Source organism: Astatotilapia calliptera, chromosome 16 (assembly GCF_964374335.1).
Source record: "Astatotilapia calliptera chromosome 16, fAstCal68.1, whole genome shotgun sequence".
Taxonomy (NCBI): Eukaryota; Metazoa; Chordata; class Actinopteri; order Cichliformes; family Cichlidae; genus Astatotilapia; species Astatotilapia calliptera.
This window is the reverse complement of record NC_137437.1, coordinates 12,135,877-12,151,054: the sequence shown is the minus strand read 5'-3', so window position 1 is coordinate 12,151,054 and position 15,178 is coordinate 12,135,877. Positions and strand designations below refer to the sequence as shown.

Here is a 15,178-nt window from a genome sequence, read left to right as displayed (position 1 = left end):
CCACCTGAAGAACAGATACAGGGCCAGGGAAGAGCTGTGTTCTGGCTGCCGTACCCCTGGGGGCCGGTGTGGGTGCAGCAGCTAGCTGGACCGCTGCTGCTCCCACCCGAGGAGCTGAAACGGGTGCAGGAGTCAGCGGGGTCTCAGTTGCCCCCACCCAGGGAACCAGAACAGGCACAGGCAACGACCGGGCGCCCACCATCCCCACCCGCTGCGGCGGCATGAGAAGGCTTGCTCGCTGTGACTGAGGCGGTGTGGATGAGGAGATGAGGGTGAATTGGGCCAGCTCCCGGGCTTTGACTGCCTCCTTAGCCTGGGTCAGCGAACGGCTGAACTCCGAGGCAATAGACAGCTTGCGCAGTTGAGGATTTCTGTCAAATATGGTTTGTATTGCATTCAGCCTGACTGAGAACGTCTGCAAATCTGAGGCGTGGCTAATGCGAGTCATCAGTCCGAGGATGCGAGCAAGGTCCACCTCTCTCTCGAGGTGAGCTGAGTCCGCTGGGTCCATGTTATGGTTGCGTCCTTCTGTCACGATGAGTTGTGTGGCTGTCAGTGGCTGGACCCACGTGCAGGACTCGGAGACAAAACATTAACTTAAACGACGGCTTTATTTGCTGGAGAGTCACCTTTGGACGATACATAAACAACAACTTAAACTAACTAGACAGGAGATGCTGAAGGAAGACGACCATGGATACACACAACAAACGTGGAGGACGCAACAACTGGCAGGGAAAAACACAGGGCTTAAATACATACTGAGGTGATTAGGGAATGTGAAACAGGAGGAGAGCACAGCTGGGACTCATCAGACATGACAAGACAAGGGGAGGCAAAACTCAACACATTGACATAGTACACAGACTTTCAAAGTAAAACAGGAAACTGAACAGACGTGGACTAAACTAGGGGATACAGTGACAGAAATCAAACCCAAGAGAATCAAAACACATCATGAAAACAAAGATAACTAATACAAACAGAAAAACACTGAGTCCACAGACTCAGGAGCGTGACAAGAACATCCAGGTGTCCTTTGAGGCTCCTCCAGATGGCTCTCCAGGACTGTGGTTTGGCACCTTGACCATCTCCAGTCAGAGCTCTGAGGGCCACAGGAAGCCCTACTCATGGGTCTATTACCTGAAGGGCCACCGCCCCGAGTCATTATAGAAACATGCAAATATAGAAAGACAGAGATGCCAACATGAGTACAATGAAAAAGGCATTGATTGCCAGATTGTACGATGGTCCAGTTGCATATGCTGACAAGTGACTTATCTGAAGCTTTATTAAGATTTTATTGCCAAAATCCAGAATATCTCCTTGTGTAGTGTGTGATTCAAGTAATTAGCTGACAAACCTGTCAATAAATATTTAACAACTGACTGGTTCTCCTGTCCTCAACGACTGGACAGTTATGGGACCATGGGTGGTGCCACTCCCCTGCCGCCCGTCTCTTCCACCAAAACGACCTACTTACCTTTTCCCTTTCTGCATAGGAAACGCTTCAGGAAACGGGGTAGAAGGAGTGGTGCCCGCGTTCGCGTCAAGGCTTATATTAGAGCTATGGCTATGGATTACCCCTCTACAAGTCGTGAGCTGTCACGATTTATCTTCTACTCCAGGAGCTGCTTTGCGGCTAAATTGTTAAGTCATCGTTGGATATGCCCTGTTGGCCCTCAAACCTATCCTACCTGCCCAGTGGCTTATCACTCTGCTCGGTCTTGGATTACACCGCCTGGCCGCGGTGTTCAACACAGCAATCTCAACACCCTGCGACGGGCTACCGCTAATGACCTAGCTCCTCGGAGTCGAATGGCTTTATTTAATGTTAGGTCTCTTTCAAATAAGGCCTTTCTCTTAAATGACTTTTTTCTCACCACGGGACTGGATGTTCTATTTCTGACGGAGACATGGACTTCTCCGGGTGAGTTTATCCCCTTTTCTGAGCTTCTCCCTCCTGACTGTGCCTTCTTTAGCTCACCAAGGCTCACTGGTAGAGGTGGTGGCCTAGCCTCGGTTTTTAAAAACAAACATGAAGCACGGCTGCTACCCTCCCCAACCTATTCTAGCTTTGAAGCTCAGTTATTGGAATTGACTGGCCCTCGGACTACTCTGTGTGTTGTGGTTTATCGTCCGCCTAAATACCACAAGATGTTTATTTCTGAATTTGCTGACTTCTTGGGATCCATTCTTTTTAAATATGGCTCTGTTATTATTTCTGGTGATTTTAACATTCATGTCTGTTGTATGGATGACCAATTGGCTAACGATTTTCTAGCACTAACTGCTTCTTTTAATCTTACCCAGTGGGTGAATGAGCCTACCCATGTTAAGGGCCACACCCTTGATTTGGTTTTTACATACGATGTGGATATATGTATTAAGGAAATTAGAAACACTGGACTTTCCGACCATTCTCCGGTTATTTTCGATCTTGACCTTGGCAACACCGGATCACGCTTTGAGGCTCCTCTTTGCCCTATGCGTACTGTGAATGCTGATACTCTGTTGAAATTTTCTAATTCTTTTGTGAACTTTTCATTTACTACGTCAGATTGTCTTACCCCACATACGCTTGAGAATTTCGCCAATACTCTATTAACTACATGTTCCTCTATCCTTGACATTGTAGCACCGATCAAAATGAAACGCCCCAGAACCTACTCACAATGTTGATTAAATGATTCTGTTCGCGCCTTACGACGTATGTGTCGACAGGATGAGAGGAGGTGGAGGTAAGATAATCTCCAGTCATCATATGACATTTTATGCATTAGCCGCTCGAAGTTTCAATCAGCTGCCAGAACGGCTAAAGCAGCTTTCCTATCTAAAATTATCACCACCAATGGAAACAACCCTCGAATTTTATTCAAAATTTTTAATTCTGTGGTCAACCCCTGCCCCTCTATGCCTCTGCTGTGCTCCCCGGGCCTTTGTGAAAAATTTTCAAGTTATTTTTTGGATAAAGTCGCATCTCTTAAATCTACCCTTCCTTTGGTGACTGACCGTATGCCCACCCCTGATTGTTCTACTACTTTTTGTCAATTTGAACCTGTTTCTCTCTCTACTCTGAAGCATCTAATTGAGAAACTGAACAATACTAATCTTGTACATGATGTACTTCCATCCCGTATAGTCAAGGATTGTTTTAGTGCAATTGGACCTTGTCTATTGTCCATATTGAACTCCTCCTTGCTGTCCGGCTATGTACCATCAGCTCTTAAACATGCTATAATCCAACCTGTTCTTAAAAAAAGTAACCTCGATCAAAATGATTATGCTAATTATAGGCCGATTTCCAAACTTCCCTTCGTGGCTAAAATTCTTGAGAAGGTAGTTCTGCTTCAACTTCAGACCTACCTGGATGAGAATAACATTAATGATAAATATCAATCAGCCTTTAAACAACACCACAGCACTGAATCAGCACTGCTCAGAGTTTTTAATGACCTTTTACTAATGGCTGACAATGGACGCCCCTCTGTCCTAGTGCTATTGGATCTTTCATCTGCATTTGACATGGTTGACCATAACATACTATTGGCGAGACTAGAGCACACTGTAGGCATCAAGGGCGCTGCCTTGGATTGGTTTAAATCTTACCTCTCCGATCGGCTCTCTTCGGTTCACTTGGCCACCTCCTCCTCCTCCGCTGTACCTGTTTGCTGTGGTGTCCCCCAGGGATCTGTGTTAGGCCCTACCCTGTTCTCACTGTATATGCTTCCTTTAAGTGTCATTTTTGAGAAATACCACATTGCCTTTCACTATTATGCCGATGACATCCAGATCTATTTTGAGCTGAATGATGATCTGGCTATGTCCGTGAGTAACTTTCGAGAGTGCATGTGTGAGGTCAAGCAATGGCTTCTGGCAAATTCTCTTATCCTTAACGATAAGAAAACTGAAATTATGATCTTTGGCAGTGACGCTCTTCGTGCCAAACTTCATGATGCTTTTGGTTTTCTCACTAGTTCTTTCCCTGACACTGTTAGGAATTTGGGTGTGCTACTTGACAGCTCATTTAAACTTGATAAACAAGTATCTGCTGTCGTCAGATCTAGTTTCTACCAACTTCGCCTTATTTCCAAGGCCAAACACTACATCCCGCACAATGACTTGGAAAAGCTTATCCATGCCTTTGTAACGTCAAGACTAGATTATTGTAATTCACTTTATTATGGTCTCCACTCTACCCTTTTACATAGATTACAGACAGTCCAGAATGCCGCTGCACGCATTCTAACTAAAACTAAGAAGTTTGCTCACATCACTCCCATCCTTGCTGATCTGCACTGGTTGCCTGTGAAATTTCGTATTCAATTTAAAATTCTGTTGTTTACTTTTAAAATTACTAATAACACAGGGCCAAGTTATCTTAAGGAACTCTTAAATTCATATCTTCCTACGAGGGCCTTAAGATCTTCCTCACAGTCATTGTTGGTTCAGCCCAGATCTCGCTTGAAGTCTAGAGGTGATCGAGCGTTTGCTCTAGCTGCACCTGAGCTGTGGAACAATCTCCCGATTGGCATCCGGGCATCTGATTCTATTCAATCTTTTAAATCACGGCTTAAAACATATTTGTTTGAACTTGCTTTTTCTACTAGTTAAATTCTCGCCTCGCTTCTAGTGAGTTATTCTATTAATGTGTCTGGTTGTTTTGCGTTGTCCTGCGCTGTCAATGTTTTCTATCACTGTGTTTGATGGTACAGCTTTACTCTGCTATAGCTGTGTGCTATAGTTTATTTATATTAGTGGTCTTTACCTGTGAACATAATCTCACACTTATATGACTCTGACGTTATAGTGCTAATTATTTTATTATTTTATTGTTGCGTTGTCTATGTTCTCTATCACTGTGTATGATGGTACAGTTCTACTTTGCTATAGCTGTGTGCTATAGATTATTCCTATTAGTGGTTTTTACCTGTGAACATAATCCCACACTTATATGACTCCGATGTTTTAGTCTAAATCATTTTATTGTTTTATTGTTTTATGTAAAGCACTTTGGCATGCCCCTGGCTTTTAATGTGCTCTATAAATAAAGATTGTTGTTGTTGTTGTTGTTGAATAAATTCTGCAAAGAAAACTTGGAGATGCCTGTTACTGCACAAATATTACCACATGGGGGGAATCATGAGTTCATTTGAACAGTATATGTTAGAGCCAATCTATAGAGAAATATTTTTGATACTGTTTCAGTTATTATGTTACATGTTTAATTTTGTATAATATGTTGTTAGAGAATAAATGCTGCGCGTTTAATTTGTGTCGGGTAAGAAAACATTACAGCGCATGTGTGGTAGCAGGTTAGAGTGAGCCAGGACGGCAATGGAAATGTGCGCTGTAGCAGCAAATAGTTTTTTGACCGTGACATATTTTGTTTGTATGTACGAGTCAGAAATAAATCTGAACAGCTCACATTAAGAAGTGGAAGAATTATTTTTTCGAAGCTTGGGACAGAAATTCGCCACTACAGTATATGTTGTTCATTGATAGGTCCAGTTAGATCACTTGACTTCCTTTTTGTATCATAATGACCCATATGTTAACTTTTCACCGAAGTGAATTCATCCAAACTGGCCTGTTTGCTGTTAGACTCATGGCACATTATGGGGAAACTAGCTATACAGCAGTAACTTTCTTATTACCCAAAGTTAGAGCTATCACATCACACATGGTGAGGAGCTGCAGTGTATATGCAAAATTCACTCTTTTTACTTCTTAAGGAAAAACACTTTGATACAACCTTTGTCAGACTATCCTGGTGGCCCACTCTTCCTCTTTTCATGGTGGAAAGAACAAACTTAATTAATTAAACCAAAGTGCACATAAGATGTGATTTACAGACTTGTGCTTAATCATTTATTAATCATAAACAATCAGCCCAGCTTTACTGCTTGCAACAACAAGCCAGAAAAAAAAAACCCCACACAAAACAAAAACGCAATATCCCTGCATTGCAGCAAGTCACATGGTACAGTTGTAGCAAAAAGTTTTGAGAATGACACAAATATTGGTTTTCACAAAGTTTGCTGCTTTTTGTTTTTATGATAGCAATTTGCTTATAATGCAAAACGTTTAGAAGAGTGATCAGATGAATTGAAAAGTCCTTCTTTGCCATGAAAATGAACTTAATCCCAAAAAACCCATTTCCACTGCATTTCATTGCTGCCATAAAAGGACCTGTTGACTGAGGACAATATCCTGACATCAGTATAACTACTAACATATTGTGACAACTTCTGATTATCCATAAACATATGACTAATATGTGGTGAGCCAGAGAATCTGCTGTAGTTCTGCTTTGGCCACTGGTTCTCTTAAAATGTAAAATTAACTGATATATCAGCAGTCAGCAGTTGGACCTCAGTTCATGTGCTAAATTATGTTTTCTTTTTTTACAACAGGAAGTAAATCTATTTATAAAAGTGAACAGTATATAGCTATAGCTACAACTCAGCACTGCAATGCTTTAGCTAAATTGGTATTCAGAGAGGAATAAAACAAAAATAAAAGAATAAATGATAAAGGATCAGGAGTGGGTTTTATGGTATTTTTTCACAGACCCACGGCAGAAAATCCCTGCATGAAACATCATTCCACAAAGTGCTGTCAGATGTCCTGATATGAGCACAGTCCTCTTCACCATACTGTGGGTCTCCATCGCCATTATCAGGTTGGCGATTTGCCCAGTACCTGACAGATCAGTGAGCACAATTATTATCTTTGAGAAAATAATTAGATCTGAAACATTTATAAAAACAAGAAAAGGATGAAAAGATTTTTATAACATCAAAGATTACAGATGATAAAATCAGTTTCCTGGCTTGATTAATCCACTGAATTTATGGATCTACAAACTCTGTAGCTGTTAAGAACAAATTGCAACAAAATGCAAAACAAAACTTGGTGAAAAAAATAAGCTACTCTGTGTTTTTTGTTTGTTTGTTTGTGTTTCCCTGTCAGGAGATGATGGTAGTGTTGGCTGGTGTCTCCTATATGTGGTTTTATTTCTGTTATTCATTTTTAACTGTGTGGTTAACACATTTGACTTACACAAATAATATCCCCAGTTTAATTCCAGGAGACAATTACCCAGGTTAAAATCTGTGCTAAATCAAAACCCTGTGTTTTCACCTGCTGTGGTAACCCCATGGCAAATAAGGAAGCAGCTAAAACTACATTCTTCATTCTAAAATGCTTAGTTAATATCATGTATGACCACCATAAGGCTATCAAAATAAGTCAATTTTTATGATTTTCAGCGACTGACATCTAAGTCTATTAGTGAGTTTATTTGTGAGCAGCATGTATTATAAATATAATTAATATAATCTGCCAAAATGACAGCTTACTTCAGATTAAGAGGAGTTCCGTCTACCCATTTCCATTTTCCCTCTTCTTCTTCATCATGTAAACCAATCCAAGTCGGTCTTTTGGTGAGCCTAGTAAGGAACTCCTGTTCAGAAAGAACAAAAACGTGAATTCCCATTTGGGAATTTAGTTTATTTAGTTTATACATACATTTTAATGAAATTTGCAGATTGTCTTGGTGGAGTTTAATAAACTCAGCCGTCTGCTCTTTGCTCCCTAAAATATAACACTGGACACTGGAGTAAAATCTCTACCATCTCACACTTCTGTTTAATCAGTTATCTGTTTGACGTTTATTTACAGCTATTTATAGCTGTGTGAAAACTTTCTCAGCCAAACTGATTTACTCACAAACAAAACACTGAAAAAAGCCAAACAATAACATTTTGAAGTTAACTAAGTGACTTATATATCATGTTTAACCTGAGTAGCGAAAGACCGCGGGGGGTTTGACAACAATGTGCTGTGAGTTCGCTGTTTTGGCCGGCTCTAGTGAGTCATTCATCTCCTCCTTTGGCCAGCTTATTATCCCTGCAGGGTACCTGATCACAGGCAGGGCGTAGGTGTTGACAGCCCGGATCTTATTCTTACCTTTCAGCTGACTCCTCGGGACTTGCCTGGTACTTGGTGGTTGCAGCTTTCCTAGTGGTCTCCTTATGGTTCCCATTTGCCCTTGAGTACCCCAGGTACTTGTAGCTGGGGTACTCAAGGTCAATGTTGCTTTCTTGTAGTTTGATCCCTTCAGTTCTACTTTCCCTCCCTCCGTTATCATCCAACTACACTTCTCCAGTCCAAACAACATTCCGATGTCATTGCTGTGTATCCTTGTGGTGTGGATCAGTGAATCGATGTCACATTCACTCTTGGCATACAGCTTGATGTCATCCACGTAGAGGAGGTGGCTGACGATTGGCCCATTCTGTAGTCAGTATCCGTAGCCAATCTTGTCAGTGAACTCACTGAGCAGTTTCAGGCCTATGCAGAACAGCAGTGGAGACAGTGCATCTCCTTGGTAGAACCTGCAGTTGATGGTGACTTGTGCTATGGGCTTGAAGTTGGCCTCTAATGTATGGGCTCTAGTGTTGTACGCCACATACACATTGAGTTCCTGATGACGGCTCTTAGGGTCCTGTTGATCTTGTATAGTTCTAGGCATTCCAGGAACCCAGGTGTGGGGCATCTATCCAGGCAGCGCACAGGTTGCTGAGCCTAGTCTTGCTGTCTCAGACAACTGCTCGGTCTATCAGTAGCTTCCTTTCTGTGCCCCACTCATATAATGAACCATAGCTTACCCACTACGATGCTTGACAAAAGCTTCCATTTGGTACCAAGGCTAGGACCAGTCCCTTCTTGGGGTATTTGGGGATCAGGACTCTCCGGCCTTCAGTCATCCATTCAGAGTGTCTCTCATCGACTCAGTGAATACTCAGCCCCTTCAGCCAGTAGGTGTGGCCATGGTGAAGTCTGGTGCTGTCTAACTCTTCACTGTGATGATTACTAGACCGTGTTCAGGGTTTGTGATAATCACTGCGATGGTTAAATCACAGTACTGGATGGATATCTGGATGGATATCATCCATCTAAGTTCAGGGAGCAGCCCACTTCTCATCAGAATGTTCTGGTACCTCAACACCTGACGCAGGCCTTGTGAATCCGGTCACGTCCGAGCCTGTATGGCTCCATATTTATCTTTTTTCGCTCATGTCTGTGGTAAGCTATACCATTATACTACACACACACACACTAGACTTCTTCCACAGTATCCAGAGTGAGATGGAGTAACAGCTGTTTCAGGGTTTAATAATTGCTGGGACATAAAAATATGTATAGTATGTTTGTTTGCTTTGCTGTAAAATGTCAGTTTTTATAGTTTTTCTCCTGCTTTGACCCACCCTCTAGTTCTCATCTGAAGATGTATTTGCCAAAACAGCTCAATTGTAGTTAACAATTAAAGTTACTATATAATCAATTATAACTGGCTGCAAAATAATTTCATATGTCAATTATTATAGGTCCGTCAGTATTTGGGAGCTGAATCTTCAGCCCTGCTGAAAGCCTAAATGGGAGCTTGTCAAGTAAAAGTGAAGAAAGGAGCATAAACGAGACGTGCAGCATACAGGAGACCGCAAAGCTGAGAGCAGAATTGATCAAATTAGGAGCTAAAATAAAAGACTGAAGTGATAGCCGTTTTTATTTTCAGCAATTTTCCATTTTTAAGGACAAAAGGTTTCAAACTTGTCCACGCCTTAAACCTCATGTGTGTTTAATCTTGTAGTAGCAAATGCATAAAAATAAGGGATTTGTGAGGACACTGAATAAAAAATTGCTTCCTTGAAAACAACATTTACAATTTAGTATTGAATGAAAATAATCTATATACAAAGTGTCTTTGAATGGCAGAGATGCATGTAGCACAGAGCCATTGCTCAGTGTCTGAACGGCAGAACGCCAGAATCTTAGCTGGAAGCTCACAAAACCATTTCAACAACCACCACACCGCTAAAACTAGACATCTCACAAAGTCCAAAAATGCAGGTTTCATCACACTCAAAAGTAATGAATGAGGGGTACGAATATGAATATTCATGTATAAACACAGTAAAACACATACATATGAACTGTACCTGTTCTTTAGCGCACTCAATAACCACCAGATCTGCTCCTCTGGCTCTGCAGTCCATTCTGGCTGCATCCCAGGGACCAGAGCTTCCAGAGAGGAGATAGCAGCTACAGCTGAAACTACTCCATCCTGCAGGACATTGTATAACTAGAAGAAATTAAAAACAAGTAATATTTCAGTAAGGTTAATGAAAAATATTTAATGAACCTTACAACAATGCTCATTTGATCTGTTTAATTAGATTTATCTATAGTTTATTCACCTCCTGACTTTTATATTTGTTTGCCTGTGTATATTTACTATGGTGACAGTTTTTGTACTGCAACCAATATTTTAATAATCAGTTATTCCATTCAGTAATCAGATAAAAGTACTTTTTTTCTTATTAATGGGCAATAATAAATGTTCAAAAGAAAAAAATCACAGGTCTTTTAAAATGAACCCATCATCAGTTTATAGTTTAGAAATTGCTGTTGCAACTCTTTCATGTATTTACAGGCCATATTAAAAAAATTCTTAGATGCAAAAATTAGTGCCCAATGAAATAATACAGCCTAAACTAATCATTCCAAGGTTTTAAACATTATTAGGAGGCAAAAAACAAACAAGCAACAAGCAAAAAGTATTTTATCTCCTGGATGACGTGTTTTTGTGTAAGTGTTTTTGTGCCTGTGTGCTTTAGTTTTCTAGTAAATGTGTTGTTGTAAGCCTTTAGAGGAGCTGCAATGAAGAAAATAGAGCATATCAGTGTTCTGATATTTGCCTTGTGCATTTTTTTTACTAGCCTACAAAAGAAAAAAAAAATTGAACAGAGTTTTTTTTATATTATTTGACTTTAAATCTGAAAATGACGTTACAAAAGCATCTTCTATTCACGTCAGAGTTAGCTAAATACATGGTTTTATGTTAGCCTCCCCCCACCTTAATGAAGAGGGTGAGCTCAGGCAGAGTGAAGAAAGCATGTTTGGTCTTGGTTTGTTGCATCCAAAACAGCAGCACTTGTGGCTAAAACTTTACTGGGAACCTGCCAGGAGTCCTTAATGAAGCCAGCTGTTCAACAAACTCCACCATGAAAAAAAATTATTTGCAGCTGTTCTCATCTGACTTATTCGGTTTACACAGTGAAAATCTGCAATAAAGCTACATCCGACTAATAAAGGTAATAAAGTTAAAATATGCAGATGAACTGCTAGCTTAGCCTGATAGGATGGTTAGGTCGATTGCTTAAATCATCCTACTAATCTAAGGGTGAATCTAAGGTGGGGGGGGACATGGGATGTACTAGAAAATATTTATTTCAACTTTTTCCAAGCATTATCTTGCATATTTAGATTAATATCAAATATAAATAAATTAGATATTAATTCAGTTGTATTAATATATATATATATATATATATATATAAATACTTTTTTCCTTTTCTTCTATATTGATTATATATTACATATATCTATTATATATCTTTATATTTACTATCACTACATTATATTTCTCTTGTTGGGTGATCAGTGTATTACAGCAACCAAACAAAAACAACAACAACCCATGACTCAATGCAAGAAATACAGTTTCACAAAAAACACATTTTGAAAAGTTAAATGTTATACTGTGTCAATATCAATATCAATCAATATCAATCATTCCAAATCCAAATTAGAACTTTGGCACAACCATAAACTGTAAATAAAGAAGGGACGTCTCTGAAAAGTGAGGCCAATCCAAAAGGGCTTTAAATGCCTCTCTGAGAATTAGAAGGTGAAATATTGAATTTGATGTGTGCAGAAGAAAACAGTTTTCCATGTCAGACAAATATCTTGAAAGAAAAAAGATTATTATTATTATTATTATAAAATAATAATAATAATAATAATAATAATAATTATTATTATTATTATTTTATAATAATAATAATAATAATAATAATAATAATAATAATAATAATAATTATTATTATTATTTTATAATAATAATAATAATAATAATAATAATAATAATAATAATAATTATTATTATTATTATTATTATTATTATTATTATCATTAAATTAAATCTTTTAAAGTTTTGTTTTGTTGAATGGCTGTGAAGAAGGTCTGTTATTATCAGTCTTCTGCAGGTTAACATCTCACTATTTTTGCTGTCTTTTCCAGAGTAAGAGTAAAAAAATTAAAGTAACCACAAAACTGCAATCTACTTAAGTTTTACGCAATATGCAAAATGCAGCTACAGTAACTGCTCCTAACTTCTAATAACTGGGTGAAACTGATAGAAGGTTGTGTTTAGAGACTCAGTGATTTGTGAATCTCTAAACAAACCTGTAGATCAGAAAGTGATGTCTCGGTGAAAAGATGCATCACAACTGAATCAAACATGACCACAGATGAAACAAGTAAAATAACAGTTAAAAAAAGATTTAAAGGGTATTGAGATAAAAATAAGAATATGTAGTGTCAGTGTAAGGGCTATCAGCTTCCTTTTCAACTTCCTTAATGAAAATACATTAAGGATACTTGTTGTGGATTCAATCATTTTATAAGTCACTAAACACCATTAAATACATTTCACATATGTGTCGATGAAATACAGCCCTTAAATTATTTTAGTACCATTCAGATTTGTAAATGTAAATTTGTGACAAGCATAAGGTACACTGCTGCACTGCAGCTTTATAGTGACAAGCAGTGATGCGGATAATGGTTCATATGATATTTTCCTAATGACTGAAATTTGATTTTAAAAATGTGTTAAGTCAGAAGAAAATGATTACATCATTTGTTTGGAAAATGAATCACTACATTTCTGAGAAAAACCTTTTAGAGACACAACAGCTCACACAAGGACTCACTCTGCTTTTTAAGCTCTTCAGTCTTTTTAGTCAGCAGATCTCGCTCCTCAGTCATGGAAGAAAGTTGGTTACTGACCACAGAGATGTTTTTATTCAGAAGGTCTCGCTCCTCAGCCTGTGCCGACACATGTTCAGCTGAATTGTGGTCTGAAATAAAAAGAAATAACATTGATGCTTTCATTGACTGAGGCACAAAAGATCTAAATAAAAAATATTTTAAAATTCTGACTGTAATTTGTGAAACATATTAATTATGTAAACCAGTTTTATGCTTGTACAAGTTATTGTTGCTGTGATCTTGTCGTCTTCAAGATAATTTCAAGAGGATCTTGAAATGGAAGAATCAAAAATTCCACATTGAATTCCAAATTTTATTCACATGGTGACTGATGATCAGTAGGACAACTATCCATGAAAAATCCAACTCACAGAAGAAACTAAGTGTGATAAGTCCAACCAGCAATAAAACAGTGAGCAGGCTCAGGGAGAGAATAACACCCAAATAGAAACTTCTCCTAGAGCTCCTCTGACCTGAAAAGAAGACAAAAAGAAAAACAAACAAACAAACAAGTTACCCAAACAAATGTTCAGTAGTAATAAGAGATGTTATAACCTCCTTGCTCTATCACTTCCCTTTTACCTGTGTAATTTGTTGAAGGTGTTGGGTTGTCAGGTTTAACGCATTCATCATTTGCATATATTGCCTCCATTGCATACATGGATTTGGATTGTTTTGGAGAGCTCAGCTCTGCAGCACAGGATGATTGAAGTGTGAAAGTCTCACTGGTTTCAGTTTATTCTCCTTTTAAATTCAGAGGAAGTTGCATATTTCAGTGGTTTGTGCATCTATGCAACCACTCAAACTTGATATGTTCTTAATTAAGCCGTATATACATGTGATAGTCATACGAAATCAAACTGCTTTTCATGTTTGTATAAAAATATAATTTTGCTGAAGTGTAAGTAAAACAATGTATGAAAATGTGTGTGATTAATTTATTTGTAGAGATTAGTACTAGAAAGCACTGTGAATGCTTAAATTGAGTAGAAAGTTTCAATACAAGTACCAGTTCATTCATCATCAGAAATGGACAAATCGTCTCCATTAAACAGATTTGTAAAGGTCAGATGATACACAGTCCTGAGGAATAACACCAGAACAACAAATAACACCAAGCAGATCATGGCTTTTAGATTATAAAAATCAATAAATTACTGCAGACCAAAACTAAAAGGGCAAAATAAGAAGTTCCTCACTAGAGCACCAGTGACAGTGTCACAAACTGAATTAGCAAACTCAGAAAATTAATTTAAAAAGACTATAGCAAATAAAGTAAGAGTAGGTTAATTCAACAAGCACCACAGACAGACTCGCGCACACACACACATAACTGAGCATGACCCTCAGTGAAAAAGGTGAAAATCAGCTTTTACTCTTATAATATGGTTAAAAAAAGAAAGTTGTAATTTAAGAAACTACTGTGCTATATATTTGTGTGACATGTGTAGCTGTGAAGTATTTGCATAGCATAATTTCTATGACCATTTTTTGTTAGTAATATGTTCTTTCCCTCTCACTGAATGACAATAATATTAATATTTATTATTATTACTATTATAATACTGCAGTGCCAGTGCCACACACACACACACAAACAAATGTTTTATGTCATTTTTTATGTGTATGTGGTTTTAAGTTAGTAATTTCCACATTTCTATAGGGCCTGTAGAAACCAAGTTGAACATAAAAAACAATTTACATAAAATAATAAATGATTTTGGCCTGCAATGTATTTAGTATTTTGTACCCTGCCTCTTGAACTATGACAACTAGGATAAGCTAAAGCTCCTGGATTGGATAAGAAGGATTTTAAATGAATTTATTCCTAGGTCTGACAAATGGCAGCCACTCTGTCTTTCTGCACTCTTAGTTGACTTTCTTACACAATAAAGCCAGCACTGACTACCGTGTGCAAAATGTTCTGCAATGTAATAGTTCTGCAATGTAAAACTAAAAATTCAGAAGAATAAGGAAGTATTACTGCTGTGGTCTTACCACTGTAAACTGGTTCACAAGACTTGTGCAACGGGCATTGTTGAACATGTCCAGAACACACGAGTCCAGAACAGAAGTCAAACTTTTTTCTGTTCAGTTTTGAAGGAGACAATTCTTTATTTCCACAAAGATACAGAGCCCTGCAAGGCACATTGGAGAAAAAAATATGAAGATGTACTTTGCGAGATCCCGCAAAAGTTTTGAGTTCATGCACCTCCAGGTCAGAATTGAAAACTTAGAAACAACCACAGCGATGGAGGCCACACACCCATGTGAG

At 38.4% G+C, this 15,178-nt stretch overlaps 1 protein-coding gene across 1 annotated transcript; it reads right to left on the bottom strand.

Annotated features, from left to right (window-relative positions):
- Positions 1 to 5,843: 5,843 nt before the first annotated feature.
- On the bottom strand, positions 5,844 to 13,611 carry LOC113007803 (C-type lectin domain family 4 member E-like). The gene is made up of 6 exons (XM_026144751.2): positions 13,486 to 13,611; positions 13,275 to 13,376; positions 12,846 to 12,992; positions 10,008 to 10,150; positions 7,365 to 7,468; positions 5,844 to 6,705 (listed from the first exon to the last, which is right to left on the bottom strand). Exons 1-6 carry the CDS (start codon positions 13,562 to 13,564, stop codon positions 6,555 to 6,557), a joined length of 726 nt encoding a protein of 241 aa, XP_026000536.2. The 5' UTR covers positions 13,565 to 13,611; the 3' UTR covers positions 5,844 to 6,554.
- Between the last annotated feature and the right edge of the window lie 1,567 nt (positions 13,612 to 15,178).

Coding starts and splice junctions, on each gene's coding strand:
- LOC113007803 (XM_026144751.2), bottom strand. CDS start 13,564: ATGTATGCAATGGAGGCAATATATGCAAATGATGAATGCGTTAAACCT. Junction 12,993..13,274: donor TATCACACTTAGTTTCTTCT/GTGAGTTGGATT, acceptor TTTTTATTTCAG/ACCACAATTCAGCTGAACAT. Junction 6,706..7,364: donor GGAACTCCTCTTAATCTGAA/GTAAGCTGTCAT, acceptor CTGATCTGTCAG/GTACTGGGCAAATCGCCAAC.